The 20,192-nt window shown below is 36.3% G+C and overlaps 1 protein-coding gene across 2 annotated transcripts in view; it reads left to right on the top strand.

The window, feature by feature from the left end:
* DNAJC1 (DnaJ heat shock protein family (Hsp40) member C1) overlaps positions 1-20,192 on the top strand; it is a 114,413-nt gene that overhangs the window by 66,259 nt on the left and 27,962 nt on the right. For both annotated transcript variants that reach the window (XM_080639539.1, XM_080639538.1), the window contains exon 8: positions 2,548-2,714. In XM_080639539.1, coding sequence (XP_080495665.1) covers positions 2,548-2,714 — 167 coding nt within the window. The remainder of the gene's footprint in view (positions 1-2,547; positions 2,715-20,192) is intronic.

The raw sequence follows: 20,192 nt of genomic DNA, 5'->3' as shown, positions 1-20,192 counted from the left end.
TGAAAATTCTGAGGTGAAAGTGTTCCCAGTGTTAAAGGTGTTGTGATTTCAATTCTATTTTTTTTAATGAAGTAAGACAGCCATTATGGTATTTAATGGATATGCCAAACTGTTATTTGTATATGCATGGGAGACAGTAGAGACAAGTTTTCTAATTCTGGTTGAGTGCTTGTTTGAGGTTGTACAGCCATTTTCTCTAGGTCGGATTTCTTGTTCCTTTGATAGTCGGCAAACAGCAGGGTATCTTGTCTGTGCTAGGTCTTCCTCTGTCACTTAAATGCCTGAAGAAAGCCTAGATACTGTCTTTGATATCTCATTTTAAAGTCGGTATGGTGTCTTCTGGAAATACTGCTACAGAATTATTTCTAAAGCTACAGAAGGAGGCTAGATGACCTATTTATAGGCTAGGCTCTTCATTTTTAAATGTTAGTTACATTCATTCAGGCTTTAACTATTTGCATATTTTGAGAGGGAAAATTAGGAAACATTAGCTGATGGGATGTGAGATACAGGAAAATCCAACTGTTTTGTTGTGTCTCTGCTGTTAAGTAATTCCAAGCGAACACAGACATAGTGCTTGATTATTTTGCAGGATTGAAATACAGTAGTGGAAATTGTCATTTAAGGTAATTTCTTAGAATATTTTTGCCAGTATATATGTTTGCAGTAAATAACTGGTGAAGCCACTGTTAACTTACCCTGGCAAATCTTAGCTCCGACTCCAGAAGCTATTACATGTGGCAGCTATTAGATAATAGTTAATATATGTGATTTGATTATAAAAATCACCTTTTGAGATAGATAAAAATAATTTTGCACCAGTATTGTCTTTAGTAGCATCTGAACAGTGAGACAAATGCTGGTTAACACTTCTGGACTTTAATTTTGGTTTTTGGGGATTATACATCATTTTGTGATATTTACTATGCATACCTATAGAAGGATGCAAGAAAAAAAATCCATGTACAAGTTTTTACTTAATATTTCATTTATTTAATTGGTTAATTACAAGCAAAGTTAGAGATTTTCAAAAAAACGTGTCAGAACAATGTACATGTAAAAGTTTAAAAGATCATCAGGCACTCTGTTAATTTTCAGATCTATATGGATTTCCTGTTCTTTTTGGACTTCCAGAAGTTGCCGTGAAACAGTTCTCTCTCTGTTTATTGTTTTCTTAAGTACGCAGTTTCTAGAAGTTTGTCAAGTCTTTGTAGTCTTTTCACTGTGCTGTTTCTGTATATACGCTGTTAGGAACAGGAATTCTGCATCAGAGCCTATAGGGAGCAGTCATTCTGGCCTGTTTAGGAATTTTTTCAAGAAGATTTTCATGGAAAAACAGAAATTTCTCCCCTGATGCTCAGAAAAGTATTAGGGCATGGTTGCAAAGGCACGTAAGCTGATCTAATGGCCCACTGCTGCTGAGAAGTGTGGTTCTCATTTTCCTTACCCACCACCTTTAAATGACTTGGATTTTTTTCTTTTCATTTGAGTGTAAAGGAGTAATTTTCTACTAGATTAGTGAATTGAATTACTTTTCTAAGTGGTTGGATGATTATTGAAGCACAAATAGAAGAGCACATAAGCACACAGTGGAGAGTAGAAGGGTGGAAGCAGAGTAGAACTTTCCTCTTCTGGCTGCAGCCAGCTGTTAGATCAACTCTTTTGGTTTTGTGGTACCTTCAGGAGAATCCAGTTATTGTGAATACAGCATATTTTTAAAACAATGAGAAAAAAGATGAGAAAGTCCTTGGCACACCTGAGGTTTCTGGATGCTTTCTGATTGTTTAGGCTTTTTTTTCTGGTCCTCATCCTCTTGTCTTCCCTGAAGTTCTGGCAATTTTCAATCAATCTTAAATCTTTCATTTGAGATCATCATATATAGCAGATATGTTTTCAGTTGCTGGGGTTTAGGTCATTATTGATCTTCCTTCCTGTCTCTTGAGTTTGCTGCTCCCATTTAAAATCCTTTGAAGGACAGAGAGCAAAAAACAGTAATCAGGTAGAGAAATGACATCCAACATTTAAATATTTCTAAATGTATAAGTGCTAGAACGGAGCTATTTGTAGTTACAGAAATCAGAGAACAGAGAAGCTATCTATTGACTAAGGAGCTTATACTCAGCACAGCTGACCATAAAGTAATACAAAATTCTCTAAACCTCACCTTTCTACCTTTACCAGTTTCTTTGAAGCCAGCTGGATTTCCAAAATCTTTTAACAACTGCCTATGCTTTTGCCTGTACTAATCTTAATTGTCAGGTGGTGTAGCAGTAATGAGAGCTAACCGTGATTTTGAAAGGCTCCTTCTTTGGTTCTTTAAAGCATAGGTCATATAGAAGAGTAGCTAAGTGGATGCACTGCTAAGCTATTTACTTTCCATTAGAACAAAATTATTATGTAAAACTTTGAATTCTCTTCTTAATAAAGAAGTTGAAGCCACTTCCTCTGTGGCAGTTTTAAAGAGTTCAGGAGCTAAGCCTGCTCCTCATTTATACTTCTCTGCAGTATTAGTAGCATTACTTTTTCTTCTTTCTTACTTTTGTGTAGAGGAGAAGAAGCCTAAAGTCAAGAAACCGAAATCGGAATTCCCTGTATACACAGTTCTAGAGTCAAGTGCATATATACCATCATATGATCATGGAGCTTCAATCGAAGAGATTGAGGAACAGATGGATGATTGGTTGGGAGGCAGGAACAGAACACCAAAAAAAAAGGTAAGTTCAAAACCTTTCATGTCATATATTTTCAGTGTTGGTTTGTTTGCTTGCCTCTTAGGAAAATACAATATTGTATGTATACAACTACAATATTCATATTCTGTTGAAATCTAGAGAAGTATTGTCAGGCAGAGACATAATGGAAAAGATTATATTGATCTTCAATGTAATTTGTGTAATGATACTGGAAATGTTATAATAGGATGTCGTTGATTAAAATATATGAAAGCTCTCTATGGTTTCCAATATGAATGCTCTTCTTGTTCACTAGAAATTAGTAGAACATAATGCTGTCAGGTTATATGAAGCTTGGTTCTTTCTCTTAATTGCAGTTAATAAAATTCTGCTTGCAAGAATAGATTCCTCTCTATTAAAAAAAAAAAGGGGGGGGGCAAAGGAAAAAGAAAGAAGAAACCTTTGCTTCTTAATATCCAGCTGTAGTACCTTTTGATCGTGGAACTCCTTATGTACTGTGTGCATTTCGTCTGCTTTATGGAAAAGTCCTAAAAGTTCAACTTTGACCTATTATTAAGGTTCTTTCCACTTAGAGATAACTGTTCTTGGTGGCAGTTACTGTCATTATCTTCTGGTAAATTTTATTAAAACATACCGGCTTGAAAAATACATAGTTTTAATCTTAGGACTGAGATACAGAAGTGAAAGAAGTGTTATAAATTGCCTTCCTGACCTAAAACCCTGCCTTGCTTGGAAGACTGTGATGAGTGTGTTCGGAGCGGAGTTAAGGCAACACACTGACTTCAGTGTCAAAATAGTGAAAAGTTCCTGTTGCCATTTGTCTGATTCCTCTGTGCTGCAGATGTGCTTCCTCCTTTCCTCCTTCAAACCTGTGAAAAATACTTTGTCACATTTTTAGCCAGACCTTAAATTTTTTACTAAAATAATTACAATTTTGCATAACCTGTTTAATCATCTACTGCTGCTGGATTCCTAAGCTTCATGACTTCCTGGTTGTCGGTTTTCTTTTCCTGTTACTTTTGTCTTTCTGTATAAATAATACAGACGTCTGCATTCTGTTTGCTGTTATATTTCTGTAACAAATCCATTCTGCAAATATGCTTTTGACTTTTGTGTAAGGGATTGGCACTCTGAATCCTTTACCACTGAGGCATATTTTCATGCAGTTACTGAGAGTAAGAACTCAGGTCCTTAATTCTACAGGTGAGTTGCCTGGGAGTTAAGAGCATATATACAATCATTGCTTTGTTTACCTTAACTCAAGAAAGTGTCCATGGATTGTATTCCTCTTAGTTGCATCCCTTTGAACCAGGTTTGCTTACCAGCCTGTGTGGACAAATGGTTAAAGGAGACAAGATGTATTTTTGTTTACAGTAGCTCAGGTTGGTTGCATGCTTGACTATCTGGATCCCAGTTCACCTTCCCCTCTGATGGAAATCAAGTCTTTCTCTGGATTTCCATGAAAACGAAGGAATTGAGTAAAACTGGGCATATGTCATCTGTAATTTTGCACCTCCTACATAGAGTATATAGAAGTTGTATCTTCAGAGACACTGCCAAGAGAACAAGTTGTAGATACATCCTTTCAGAAACAGGAGTCACAGAAATTAAAACATACCAGAGAACTGTTATTAAAAGGTAAGTAACTTGGTTTTCTATGCTTATACCTGGAGGTTCAGTGTTGCACATATCACTTTGATTGATGAGTTTATTTTTTGAATTATATTCTGTTGAAAATGGGGTTAACATTTTAGGGACAAGCAGGCAATTTGCAGGTGTACTGTCTGAGTAAAGTGTTTGACCCGAACAAACTGTGATGAGGCATGCTTCCTTTCCTTGACAGCTAATATGTTACCGCAGTGCAACATTGACATTTAATACAGTAGTGGAGAGAAACACATTCATAAACTGTACATAGAAATGGAAAATATATGTTACCAGCTGTAGCAGCTTGTAGGAGCCATTTGTATGTCAATATGAGAACGTCTGTGTCATATGATTTGTAATAAACTCACTGGGAAAATAGTTGTACCACAAGTGAATTGTTCCCAACTGTCATTCGACACATTTTCTTGTTTAGAAAGATGTATTTTCCTTCAGCACACATCATAGATATGAACTGGGACAGCATCCCTGATCTGCCTCCCTCTTCTGCTTCTTGCATGGGTGTGCAGTAAAGTGCTGTGTAACATTCACCTCTCAGTTCTGCTTGTCTTAGGAAGAAGTTACTCTTTCATAAATCATTTTGCCATCAGACTTTTTCTTGGGATTGTTATGCTTGACTCATGAGAAATCTTGGTTGTGGGGTTTTTTTTGGGTGGGTTTTTTGTGGGGGTTTTTTTGGTGTTTTTTTTGTTGTTGTTGTTTGTTTTTAATTTTCTTTCATAATAGCTCAGGGGTGTGGGCTATGTACAGTCAACCAGGCTTGAAAGTCATTTGCTGAGTGGTAAGATCAAAGTAGCTTGATAAAGTGGAATTGCTGTTCCTGGTGTTGGTACCCTGAGTGTAAATGATTACAGTTCATTTAATATTGTTCATGAACTGCTTTGCACTATTGACATCTTGTACTTTAGGAGGTGCCTGCAATCCATGGACTGCTGTTTTGGAAGTGCTGTACCATGCAGAGCACCCAGTTTGATAAAAAAATTACATAATGATCAGTCATTAAGTTAAAGTCAGTCTCTGTGATTATTTATATTTATTTTTAAATTTTTTTTGAGGGGGTGTTTTTTTGTTTGGTTGGTTGGTTTTTGGGTTTTTTTTGGTTGGTTTGGTTTTCTTGGTTTTTTGAAAGCTGATTTAACAGTTCATGGGCTACAGTCCTGTAAGCTGTTTACTAACATTTCTTCCAGTTTGGAGGAATACATTTGCAGTCCTTGGAAGAAAGACTCTGGAGGGCTAACATTATGAATTTAGATGTATCAAAGCTGTAGAAAAGAAAAATTCATATTTTTATTGTTCCATCTTTAACAGGAGTCTGGACATTTTTCTGACAGATATTAATCTAGGAAGTAACATTATCATAAACTTAATAGCTCTGTAAAGTAGACTTGCCAACATAGAGATTAGGGCTTTCAGAGTTATCTACCTCACCATTGTTTCATTAAGTTTACATAAAAGCTCTACATTTTATTTGTAGAGCAGGAGTGTGGCTTTGGCACTGCAGAAAGATAACATGACAATTTTCTTCATAAAATAAATTCTGCTAATTGTTGACAATAATTGGAATTCTGTATTTATAAAGACAAAATATATTTGTGTTTCTGTCAAGGATTTGATTAATTTAAAATTGGTGGGTTTGCAGGCAAATATCATGTCAGGTAGCCTAGAAAGATATATCTGGTAATTCAGGAGGTGTAAGAATAAGGTGCAACTTGACAGAAGTTAAGCTGTTGGATGTTGTAACCGAATAGAAAAAAATGATAAATGTTGATGTAAAGAAATAGGTCAAGAAGAATTGGGCAGAAAGGCTGGAATTAAGATTAGTCATGACCTGAGGTTAGCTTTGGAATGGAACAAATAATTTGCTTCAGTGTTTATTGAGGGTGATCCTAAAGTAAAGGTTAATTAAAATTGCTTGGAAATGAGAATTACCATCTCTAATGGGGAGGTGAAGTTTTAGTTTTAAATTCAGAAGAGTCTGTAGGCTAGTCCTTACCCCAGAATTCATTTAAAGTATCATTCCTACTGAAGAGCAGACATTGTCTTTTTTAAGAAGGAAAATAAAAACATATGCAACTGTTTCTCTGCTGAGTGACTGTCAATTCAAAATGAAATAGCAGCAATGTAAAAGGGCATGGAAAATAATATAAAATGCAGTTAGGCATACTAGTGTGTGTTCTGGATTGGTCTACTAATTTTTATTGATAGTTGCTTAGAAACATTTGGGTTTTTTCTGTCTGGTGTCTGAATATGATATAGAAGCTTATTAATGTACTATTGATTAGTTTCCATAGGGTTTAAGTATTGAAGTAGATAAGGAACAGGCTATAGAGAAGAAAACAGCTTTCTTCTTAGGCAAGGTAAAATCATCTACCGAGGGATGTAGGTAGAGAAGTGTTTTCATAGGGTTACATAGCTGGCCTAAAACATGCTTATAGCATTGTGAAGTTACTCCTCTGTCTTAGTTTGCAAGCACATGAAGTTTACGTCCTTAAGGGACTTATGTCCTTATGTTGTTACTCTTTACTTAGAATGACTATTAAAAGAAAGTGAGCTATTGAAAGATAGATAATATTCATTATTACAGAACTGGAAGTAATTTTTCTGCACTTCTGCAGCAGTGATCCATCCACCTTTAGGACATTTTGTATAATTTTGATTGTTGTACTTTTCAGAAAGAAAAATTAACAGAAAGACTACATCAGCAATAAAAATAAATCTAGAAAATTGTATTTATGAGGAAAGGTTAAGTAGGTGGAGTTTTAGACCAAAAAAGGGAAAGCTGTTGGGTAAAAACTGGGTGGATCATTATTCCAATCCATTCCAAGTTATTTTAGGTAAAATGATAATCATTTATCATTACTTCCCACCTTTCATAAATTCAGAAAGAAAGTAATATCAAATTTAGTTTGCAGCCAGGATGTTTAAATTCAGACTGGGGACACACATAACTAGAACATGTTCCCTGGACCATTTATGAAGACTTTCTTCCACCATCTATCATATTCTTCAACTTCATCTGTTGAAAATAGTGTGAGCAGACTCAGTTGCATTTGAAAGCCTATAAATAAAGTGACGAGACTCTTGAGGGTTTTTTTCAGTATAGGAGATCATATACTTACCTAGCACTAAATTGCATATTCATATGGTGCTGTTTACAGTATTCATGCAAATCGCATATGACTATGAAACTGAGAGGAATTACTAAAAGCTCATTCTTATGCTGATAACAAAGCTCTTCAAAACAAGTGCTGAAAAAGTGTATTTGTAAAATTATTTTCGTTTTGCCGCTGAATGTTTGTACTCCCAAATCAGATCCTCTTTCAGGTTGTTAAGAGGAAATAAGCAGCTTAATTTACTTAGTTTGAGTTTGATATATTTTTTTTCCTTTACCTGTCACCAAGAATTTACTGGAAAAAATGTCCTGTGTATGCTTCTTAGGAATTAGGGGAAATTTAGAGGGAATATGGCCATGGACTTCCTAATAGTTTGCATTATTTTGTGCCTTGCATATGTTGTTAAGCCACCATTGCATTGCTTTGTAGCCACTATTGCATTACATTAACCCTTTACTTCCCCATTGTGCCACGTATTGCGTGGAGCTGGAAGAAAAAAGAGAAACTTACTGGAGGACATATTTTGTTAAATCTGATCTTTTTCTGTCCTTTCTGCAAATACTTATGCAAGAATATATGTATTTACAGTTTCTGGAATCATTCTATTGATGAATCATTGCCAAGTAATTTCTCTCCCAGTGGGATTTCTCTCGTATTGTTTGTTCTGATTTGATTTTACATGATTTGTAACACACATTGTTTTCATGAGAGTTCATTGTTTGTGTGAATAATGATGCTGTTGCATGAAAATCTTGGCCCTTGAGAAATCAATGGGAGATTTATTGTTGTCTTCAGTGGGACTGGGATTATAATTCCTTTTGGTTTATAGATTCCTCATTTTCTCCCACTGGAATCTCCTCTTCATTCGATATCATTATTTGACTCATTCGTTCCTTGAAGATAGAGTTCCAAGTTCTACCTCAATGAGGGGTGAATACTTTTGACCTTTTGATATTTGCTTGGTCTGTAGAGGGGAGATAAAGGTGGAGAAAGACAGTGCCTGATCCCTTCCAGCTGGACCAGATGTATGGATAGAAAATGATGTTTCTCATTATTTTTGTTTTTCATGTTATCCTGCAGCACTTCTTGGCATTTGGGTGGTTTTGATACTGCAGGAGCACCTGGCTTGATTTTACTAAAGCAGAGGTAGTAAAAACTATTTTTGTGCCCCGAACTTGGGAAGCTAGATAATGTGGAACCCCTGCATTTGCTAGACTTCACTTTTTACTCTTAAATGAGGATTATTACAAGTATCATGAAACACAAGTATACGTAAGCATTGTTTTCACACAATTTGTTGGTTGTTGCTGGAAACGCAGTAGTTATCATTTTTTCCAGTTATTGAACTGTCAGCTGTGATAATCTTGTACTGAACTCTCTTCTGGTTAAAATGCAGTTTGTGGTTTTGTTTTTCTCAGGCTGGGCCACCAAAGCACTGTGTTTCATAGATAGGATATTGATAACGGAGTGAGCTTTTTAATCATGAAGGCTTTATTTGAAAGCTGGGTGGGGAACAACAATATAAAGTAACTTTAAATGTACAAAGGAGGTCGCTGCTTTCTAACACTAAAAGGCAAAATGCTGTACAAATGCTAAATTATTGTTTTGTTAGTTTAAAAAGTATCATTTTGACATTTAAATCTTAGCTATTTTATAATCTTGCACATTTCATAATTGCCAGCTAGCCTGCCACCTGCTCTCTTTTGCCTTGAATCTTCCCACATCTGTGCTGCTTTGAAATCTGAGTATGCTTTCTCTTTAGTAGCAAATAACATGGTGGTTGTTCTAATCAGACGTCATATGATGGATTACCTGAATACAGTTTCCAGGCTTTTAAAAAATGTTAATTCCTTAAGCAAGCAGTTTGTATCTTAGCAGGATTAAGGTACTGCGTAAACCAAATGTTTTAATAAATTGGTCTTTGAGGGGAAGGGTTGTTCTGTTTTAGTGTGCTACCCAAGGTCATGTAGTTTTGAAATAAACTAATTTTCTTCTTCTAAGCAGTGAAATAAATATAGTACCTGAAAAGTGTTAGTATTCTACCACTCTTTTATGCCTGGGATGGGTACAAGCGAGCAGCTAGCAGCCAGAGGATCCTCATGAGTGTCTTGTTAGTGTACTTTGGCCCTGAACCAGAGGAGTTGCTATAGGTCCAGAAAGTAAATCACTCTGTGTGCCCATTGAATTTAAGGCTTTATATTGAGACTGCCAGCAACCATACCTGTTAGTGTCAGTTATGAAGCTATTCACTAGAAGCTAGTCTAAGCTCATAATACATTTTAACCTGAGCTCCAAACTCTCATCAAATGGTGATGACTTTGAGTGACTATTGATCTGGGCCATATTGAATTTAGTAACCCTGAGGTGAAAGCCTTGGTATTCTGTTACCAAACTTTTAAGCAATGTAGTGTCACTGGAAAGCTACATCATTTAATAAAAAACACCCAAAAATCTGCATTAGACTGATACTGAAAGTGTGAAGGCAGAAGACTCTAGGCTTTCCTCTGGGTTATTGTGCTTTGTGTCACTGCAAATGTTGTGGACTCAGCCTGAGTATAATATTATATTGGGGTTTGCATTTTAAATTAACTGTGCAGTTCATGTCTTATAGGTAACTCCTACAGCAATCATATTTACATTAGAGTTATTAGTGTTAATAAAAAAGCTACTTTTGTCCTATACACATACTTTTAAAAATAGGTGCTTAAGTTTACCTGTATAATACACTAGGGCTCCTGCCTAAGGTTAGTGAACAGGTATGGAATAATTTATGCATTTTTCTTCTGTGCAGCAGAATGATATTGATAAAATATTGATGATACCAGTTCAGACAGTGTGGGAAGTAGGGAACAGGGCTGAAACGGTAAACGGGCACCTTGGTTATTCTAAGCTGTTTGTGTAATTTTTATCCCATACATACATACATATGTCCCATACATTCTTTCTGTTTTTTTGCTACCTACCAAGACAGCCTAATGACCAAAAGAAAACTAGAAAAACCTTGAATTTTTCAAGTATCACACTAAACAGCCAATGTTTTTGTTTGTTTTATGGTTAATCTTTTTGTCTCTCTATGTGACTATTGAACTAGAGCAGTCTATTACTAGCAAATTAGGGTATTTAGTATATTTCTATTCAACTGGTGTATTTTTTATTTTGTTTAGAAACAGTAGATTTATGTACTCTTTGAGTCTTCTTTCCTTAAATGAAGACAATAACCTTTTTTTTTTTTTTTTAGGTTTCTGTCTTAAATATTTAAGCCTCTATGGACTTTACTTTGGACTTGAATAGCTTTAAGGAGAGAATAAATGTGATTTAGAAAAAAAAAATATTTTTAATTACTGAGTTTTCCTTGGAGAGGATGACCCACATCTTTAGATCTAGAATAAGACCTCTCTGCTTTTGAGCTGTGAATATAAATTCATTAGGGTCAGAACTCTAATTTCATCTGCAATATTAAACATGCAGTGCTTTTAATCCTTAGCTTTTCTTAAAGGAAGAATAAAGTTAGAGGGCGATGGTGGTATATTCTTCGACTAGCATCTCAAGTTGGTGTTCTCAGTGTTATGGCAAATACACATCAAAGAACAAATTGTACTTGTAAATACAAATTAAAGAAAGTAATTTGTCATAGTGTTGGATTTGGAGAAAATAGTTGTTATGGCTGGGACAAATGCCAGAAGTAGTAAGCATTATGGAGTTTTGCCTAAAATAGGTCAGGAATATTTCAAGACTGTGAATAAACACTAACTGAACAATTGCTATATAAGAATGTGGAATTTCTGTATTTCTTTTCTGCCTTTCTCTCTCCAACCTATTAGTTACATTGGATAGGTTAACAAAGCACAGGAAACTTTTTATTTCTTTATTCTTTTATTTGTAGAAAGTAATGGTGTGTTCATAGAATATGTAATTTAATAATATTCTGCTCTTGAATGTATCATGCTCCGGCTGGCTACAACTAGTTTGGGTGGAGAGTTTTTTTAATCTATGCAAGCAGGAAAGTCATTTTATGAGCCTTTTAGGAGAATATTTAAAAGCATGTAAGTAATACAGAGAAATCAGTTGATATGACAGCCAGGGAAAAATTTTTTTGGAAACAGTATGTTTCACAGCACAACCAAATTTCAGTCTAGATTGCAAAGGAAACAAACAGCCAAATACGTATTTCCCTAAGGATGTTCTATAAAGATAGTAACAATATGTTATATGAACTCTTATACATTAGTTAAAAAATAAATCAGCCATGCATATGTATTGAATTGAGGCAATACAATTAATATTTGCCTGATACTTCCTGATCTCGATTGAGGTTTTAAACTTCGTCTAATTAATATAGTAGCATAGGTTCTTGTCTTGTGTAGACAAGAATGATAATAATACACTGTTTTCAGCACCTTGCTATAGGTGCTCTGTTATCAAATTCTAGCTTTCAGTAGTTTTTCAACTAAATCTGTATTCCAGAAGAAGTGATTGATGTGACTTGCTGCCATAATTGTCTGACTAGTTTTACCTGTGTGTTTTCTGTATGTAGTCCTCAGTGTTTTGAGTCTGTCAGTTGAAAAACTACTCAAGAGCTCATGTTAATTTTTTGAAGTATTAATTTGCATGGACAAACACACAGGGTTTTTTAAATGCAGCTCTGTTTCTGCATCAGGCAGCACTATAACCTCTGTTTAGCCCAAACTAGAGCTATATAGCTTCTGTATACCTCTTATAACTCAGGTTGGACTTTTTGAATTTACCTCAGGTCTTGACTCCTGTTTCAGTTCTGAGATTTACATGATAGTTGTCTATCACAGAAAGAAATGGTAATGACAATAAGAGAAACCTTGTACCTGTGAGAAGAAACAGGAACTCGATCTTTCCCAGTCAACCGTTGAAAATCTGACTCTTCTCATTGGGAGTGTCTCTTCTGTCCTGAAGCTGATATCCATTTTACATAAATTTGCAAGATGTGCAGTGCCTTTGTAAATACTAGTCTTCATTGCAGTGGTTTTGTCTTCCTTTTAGCCTGGGAGAGAGGTAGAAAACACATCTGATGGGACTGCTCCAATTTAGTGCACTTGGGGTCAAGTTGTGATGGAAATCCTGATTTTCCTTGGCAGTGCTCCCTCCCTGTCACCTCCCAAAACAAAGTCACTCCTGTCTGAACTACAAAAGGAAGAGTAGAAAAACAGAAGGAAGAGACTGTAGTTGCACATATAAGGGGTAAAAGCTGGAGGAAGATGTGAAAGCTGGTTAATCACTGTGACCTTGCCCTGCTTGCTCCTGCCCATCTGACAGAAGGGAGAGAGTAGTCCAATGTTAACGTAGTGTATCCTCGTAATTTTGCCAATAAATGAGAGACAAGGATCATAAATATCCCTGAAAAGGGATTTTCACAGGATCCACAACTTGGGGATCAGAAAGAATTTTCAGTTTATGACCCCAACTTCTGTAGTGCAGTTCACTGCTGCTCTTTTCAGCTTTTTAACATGAATTTGAAAAGTGTGGACTGTTGCAAAATAGTTACTTACTTTTCATGGTATGAGTTTAGCTATCTTTAAATTGGAGAATTAAGTCAGCTTCAACTAAATCTAATTTATAAATGTGAATACTTATTGATGTTTTTATATCATTTTTTCCAGACAAACCAATTAAAAGCTGATTTGATTCAGCATCTTACCTTTCACAATGCACAGTGCTGCAGCTTTCCTTTTCTTCCTGAGGCCATGACTATAGTGGGGTTTGGCCAGATTTATTTATAGATATTGCCCAGAAATTATAATCTAGGGTAAACTCTAGGAACTAAAAATAAACTGAGCAGTGTGAGAAATGTTTGGCTTTTGTTTTCCCAGTAAAGATGAATATGTAATCCTGCCTTGCCAAGGAATGATTTAATACTCCTGACATAAGCATTTTGCCACATAGGAATTTTCAGAGAATTTCAATCTAGTTATTAACCATTTTCTGTATGGTTTTTGACAGTGAGGATGCAGTCTTGAAAAGACAAATCTTCAAACCCTCAGTTCAACACGCTTGAGCACACAATTGCGTTCTATTTAAATGAATAGGAGTTGTGTCCATATTTGAAGTTAATTTGCATCCAATTCAAAGTGTACTTATTTGGCCCAAACCATTCTTTATAAAAGGCTACTGGATAATGTATTAATTACCCAAACCTGCAAAAGAGGAGAGCACTCCTAGTGATGGCACAATATGAGAAATGACACATAGCAGTTGAAGCTTGTTTGTCATATTGGTGATGACGCTTCCCAAAAGGCAGATTATCTTAAAACACAGTGACTATCCTTGAGGTGCAAATTGTGGAGGAGTGGAGGTTCTTGCGTCATTTGCAACTGAGTACTATGCAAAATCTGTGGTTTGTTGCAGCCATTGGACTTTCAAAAGTAAGCATACATCTACAGCATGCATTTACTTCAGCTTGCATTTACCTACAGATGCAGCAGGTTTGATGTGTTGTATAGCATCAAGTTTTTTACATAGACCTCTTTAGGGCAACATCAGCATCCTGACCATCCAGAATTCTCCTAGTGATGTTCTCGATCTAATAATGAGATAAACTGGGTGCTTGGATTTGTTACTTTGTTAAAACACACATACCCCCCAACACAGAAAACAGTATTTCAATTTTTACTGGTTGCTAGATGATACTTGTAATTCACATTGGAAATCCAGACTGGAACAGCTCTATAAAGAAAATAATGTCAACAGAGAATCTAGGTGGTAAATTAGTAACTTCTAGTATATGTTGAAGGTTGTCTTGGTTTAAAACCAGCTAGTAACTCAGCTCCGCACAGCCTTTTGCTAACACCCCCTCCCCCCCTTTTATCCCCTCTTTCCAGGTGGGATGGTGAGTAGAATCAGAGGAATGTAAACCCACAGGTTGATATAAGAACAGTCCAATAACTGAAGTATAATGTAAAACTACTACTGTTAATAATAATTTTAAGGGAAATAACAAGGGAAGAGAATATAAAACTAAAAGGGGAAAGGAAAAACAAGAATAAACACAAGTGATGCACAATACAGTGGTTCACACCTGCCAACCGATACCTAGACTGACTCGAGTGGTGATCTGGGCCTTCTGGGTAACTCCCCCCAGTTTATATACTGGGCATGACATGCTGTGGTATGGAATAACCCTTTGGCTGGTTTGCATCAGGTGTCCTGTCTCTGCTTCCTCCCGGCTTCCCATGCCCCTCCTCACTGGTAGAACACAAGAGACTTGAAAAGTCCTTGATCAGTGTAAGCACTACTTAGCAACAACTAAAACATTGGTGTGTTATCAACATAGTGCTCATACTAAAGCTGAAACACAGCACTGAACCAGCTACTAGAAGGGAGAAAAAAAAAACAACCTGTTAACAGCTGAATCCAGGACAAAGGGGTTTAACTATACTGGTCTCAACTGGATATCTACCGGTACCAACAATATTTCACTGCCTTCGGCTTTTTCGTTATTGTCCTTGTTTGCAAGATTCTCAGTAATGACAGAGTGAGAACAGGGAGAATGAGGCTGACATAAATGGTACGTTTTCCAATGGCCACAAATTATGGGAAGGAAAAGCTGTGCATATGAAAAAAGTGAAGGCTAACTTTGATTTTTAATTAACCCAGACTTTTTGGTTGTATTTGGGAATTTAATAGGTAAATTCAATGTTTATATGTTAAACAGTTGCAGTAGTGTTGCCCTTATTTTCAATTACATGCATACGATTTCATAATAAACAATTTTGAAATTGGGGTTACTTTTGGAAGTGCGGTTGTCTGAGGTTGCCATCACAGATCTGCGTTCCATGAACTCATGAAAATTCAGATTTCCCCCACGCCTCATGTTGGTACATGGCAACTTAGATTGCTGGAAAACTTTGTTTAGAAAATTTGTTTAGAAGAAATGTTTGAATAACACTGATGGAGATATTTGCTTTTTAATTGTGCAGTATGTTTGTGCATTTTGGGGATGCAGAGTACTTCCTGCAGTTGAATTAAAAATAAAGAGGTCAGAATATCCAGGCTGTTCTAGGGAATACTTGATTACTGGCAGAGAAAGATAGCATTGTCAGTGAAAGAATTTAGTTCTTTTTGATGTGTAAGGAAGAATTTATTTAGACGTTAACTGTGGTGTTGGAATACTTCCGATGGAGTCAGTTAAAGGAAAGCAAGGGATAACAAAAAACCCCTGATTTTAGGTAAGCTATTTAAGGTGAATGAAGGTAGGAGAAATAGTTTGCCAGCAACAGCCCAATGTGGAAGGGGGAAAAAAATCCCAAGTTATTGGGATAAGATCTCTATCTTATGATAAAGTGTGCTGGGAAGCAAGACAGAAAAACTGGACAAAGGACAGCACTGTGAGCAGTCAGTCAGCAGGATGGGCTATGTAGTAATAATCTTGTTCCTTATGACACAGTCTGTAAGACTGAGGGTGGTTCAGTGTATTGAATGTTTTTTAATACCATATGTTAATGTTTTCAAAATATCCATAATATGCCATGTTATACTGAAGAGGATTAAAGAAGAGTATACAGCCCTGTGCTGATAAATATTTGACACTTGCTTAGTCTGTTTAGTATTTCATGAGACAAATAATAACTTTGCAAGGAAAAACCCTCCTTACTAATAAAGACTAATCATATGCATTAATGTATCTGCATGCCTTTGGGCTCATCTTCTCTAGTGAATTTAACGGCATGGCCAAAGATTTTTTATTTATCAAGTAATTACAAAAAAAGTTGCCACCTGCAGTCTGTTGAGGATTTTCTACCCTATGCACATATTGAAGTTTAGGAAAGTTACAAAATCCTTTTCTAGAAGAATTCATTGACCTATGTACTCTAGAAGATTTGCAATTTCATGTTCTCTATCAAATGGAAATACTTTTCCAACTGCATTTAAAAATCCAAATAAGGCATTTTTTTGAGAGATAATTAACTGAAAAACACTTTCTTTGGGAATTTGTCTCCACATTAAAGTATCACAGGCCAAACGTAATTACCTATTCAACCTAGAGTTTGTTTGATCTGGATGCCTGAGTGGCCTGCAATCAAATTTACTGTAGAGCATCTCAAACAATTGCCTTGAAGCAGCTAACAATTAAAAAATAAATGAGTTAACACTTTCTGTTAAGTCCTACCGTTTAAGTTGTAATATGCAATTAACTACATTTTAATTTCTGTTCAATTACATTGACTTAAATAATAATCTTAGTGTTATGTTTATGAACTATTTAATTGTGACTTTTTTTTTCTCTAGCTTGTGTGATGAAAAAGTAGATTTGAATTCGAAAATGCAGCAAGGAGTAACCTCTTTCCCCCTATGGTTTGCTGGGTTTTGTGTAAATATGACAGAACAATTTTGTTTCAAAGGCACATAAAAATCTGACATAATTTGATGTAATTTTTTTATGTGTTTGAAATCTACTTCATAGGAGGAGTATTCAGACTGCTTTATTTATTCCCGTATGGAGACAGGCTGAGAAAGTTGGGGCTGTTCAGCCTGGAGAAGAGAAGGCTGCATGGAGACCTCATAGCAGCCTTCCAGTATCTGAAGGGGGTCTATAACGATGCTGGGGATGGACTATTCGTCAGGGACTGTAGTGACAGGACAAGGGGTAACAGGTTAAAACTTAAAACAGGGGAAGTTTAGATTGGATATAAGGAAGAAATTCTTGCACTGGAATGGGTTGCCCAGGGAGGTTATGAATGCTCCATACTTGGCGGTGTTCCAGGCCAGGTTGGATGAGGCCTTGGGTGGCATGGTTTAGGGTGAGGTGTCCCTGCCCATGGCAGGGGGTTTGGAACTAGATGATCTGAAGGTCCTTTCCAACCCTGACTGTTCTATGATTCTATTCTATTCTATGATCATAATGTAGGTAGGCACATTGAAACATTCATGCATGTATTTGTTCATACTAAGAGCTATAGGTTAAAAAAGCTTCATATTTAGACTCAAAGCCTGGTAGAACCTAAAGTGCAAAAATATTACTTTCAGAGCTGTGGTCTTTTTCAGGTGTGTATTGCTAGAGACAGATGCTTTACTACTTTTGGCTTTAACTCCTTATTTTAAAAAGAACATGGTATTTTAGTTGATGTGTTGCAAATAACTAGTTATTGTCTTTTTATATTAATACTAGAGGGAACTTGCTATGGAACAAGCTCATATTAGAATGGATTAGGATTTTCTCTTCTCCTTTGAACTCAAGTCCCCTCAGGTCCTTTTAGCATGCTGAAAATCACTTTGAAGCATTCTCTGATTTCCAGCTCTGACTTACGGTAAATTAACACCTGGGTGCTCATGTCGTGCTTCTGTGATGTGTTAGTCTGTTATATTCATGTAATTGGGTGTAGGGGTGTGAACGGGATCAGAAACCATTCTGGATTAAGCAAAACAAAACCTGGCATAAAAAGCATGTTTGTTTGGGGTTTTTTGTTTTCTAAAGCTAGATCCTCTGTGTCTCTGGAAGGACCTTATTTCATCCATTTGGTATTATGTCTTGTTTTTCCAAGCTCTGAATAACAGTAAACCTGGCTTTTCCTGTGTCACTTCCAGTTGGCAAGATTCCAGTCTATGTATAAATTGAAAGGATCATGCACTTGGTTTAATGTCATCTCATTTGTATTACCAAATTCATGAAGTTCTTGGAGATGCTGATCTTTGCCAAGGACCAGAATTTCTAAATACCACTTTTTTTCTGGTGTCCAGTCCTGTTTCATGAAAATATAGATCTTGGGGCTGGAATGAACCTCAAGACATCTAGTTGTTTTCTTCTGTTAAACAAGTTCATGTGTTGCAGTGACCTGTGCCTTGATTAGATGCTGAATATACCTCATTTTGGTGAGCAGCTTCTCTACCAAGAGGGGTTCTTAGTATCTTTTAATTAGACCATTGCTGGAGAAGTCTTTCAGTTCCTATCCCAACCTTGTAACTCAGTGTCCTTCAAACAGTAATGTCAGCATGAGTGATGGATCTGTTTAAGAAAGGAGGAAGAGTATAATGCAAGAAAAAAAATACTCTTTCTTCTGGGATTTTCGAAGCTTGGTGTGAGTGAGCAAGCAGAAGGATGGCAATAAATGATGTGATGATTGTGTACTGAGAGATGTACTAAGAGAACTGTAGCTCCTGAAATGTTGTCCCATATACCATAGGAAGGATGACCTCTGAAAAGAGAACTTCAAATTTACTGAAGTGCAACAACATTATTGTTGTGGTCTCTTTCCCTCCGTTGATATGTTGTGACTGCATGGAGGAGTTGTGGGATTTTTTGGGTGCATTTCTACACTGACTTTGGTAGATAACTTTTTTTTTTCCCCCCCCTCAAACCATGTAGAATTTTAAGAAGCATAACTTTGAAAAACCTTTTACCTTTGTTACTAATTTCTTAACCTATAAAGTACTTATGCCTTTACCCAAATGTAACTGTTTTAACAAGGCTTTGTGATTCATGATACAAGAATGTGCTTCAGGATACAAGAATGGGTACAAATGTGAGTGTCCCTCTGAACATCAGGAAACACTTTTTTACTGTGAGAGTGAGAGAGCACTGGCACAGGTTGCCCAGGGGTTGTGGAGTCTCCATCCTTGGAGACAGATATCCAAAAGTTTTCTGGTTGTGGTTTTCAGCAACTGGCTCTAGTAGCCCTGCTTGAGCACTGTGTGGACCAGATGACCTCCAGTCATCTCCCTTCCAGTCTCAACTATTCTGATTCTGTACTGTTAAGTGGTATACATTTACTCACTGACTTTAACTCCATTCTCAAAGAATGCAAGGGTAATATCAGGCTTAATTGACTAAAACAAAGTATTCTGAGAGAAACATCTTATTAACCAAATGTTAGTTATGACTTATATCTTCCTGATCAAGGAAAACTGAAATTGAAATTATTCTTCAGAGCACCTCTCATTAAAGAAAGCCAGGGGTAGGAAGTTCATTAGTTAATTTAGGCTTCTGATACTATTTGAGGACTGTGTAGGGAATAATTATTCTTTAAGTTTAAATGAGGACATTTACGCTCTAATAACTTTGTTCTTGGTTTTGTGTCCTTTGCATGTATGTTCATTTTATCTGTGTTTTATGGAATTGTCATTTTTATCTGTGATCTCTTTGAACCTTTGTGATCACAAAAGGGCTGCAGTATTTCAGTGAAGACAACCAGTACATGCCACCATTTAAAAGTGGTGACAGTAGCATCTTTAGAATGTAAGCATCCATGGAAGATTTTCCTTTTTTTATAAACTAGAAAAAAGAAAAGATAATTTTTTCAGAAGTGCTTAAATCATTGAGGGAGTAAGTTTTTATTAGAAATCAGTAACTTCTACCTAAAATTATCACTGGTTAGTATACAAAATCCAACCAATTTGTTTTGTTATACCTGGTATTTCTTCTGGAGGTAAATTTGCAGACTACTGTGTTGCTAGCAGTTTTACTATAAATCTGGTATTTGTCTGTTGTAACCAACAACAGCAATTGTAGGTGCCAGTTATCTTCTACTCCTGTAGTTTTGAGGGGAGATTACTGAAGAATTCTTCCCAAAACTGCTGCTAAATACAAACCAGGATGTTGTCATTTGTTACTTCATAGTTCCTTAGTGGCTTAGCTCTTTACTGTGGCTGACTGCTAGGTGCCCACCCAGCCACTCTTTCACTCCTTCTCCTCAACAGGACTGGAGGAGATAATAAGGTGAAAAAGCTCGTAAGTCGAGGTAAAGGCATGGAGATCAAG

This window comes from Psittacula echo (genome assembly GCF_963264785.1).
Source record: "Psittacula echo genome assembly, chromosome: 2".
Classification (NCBI taxonomy): Eukaryota; Metazoa; Chordata; class Aves; order Psittaciformes; family Psittacidae; genus Psittacula; species Psittacula echo.
The sequence above is the reverse complement of the archived record's forward strand: the minus strand, read 5'-3'. Positions and strand labels throughout refer to the sequence as shown.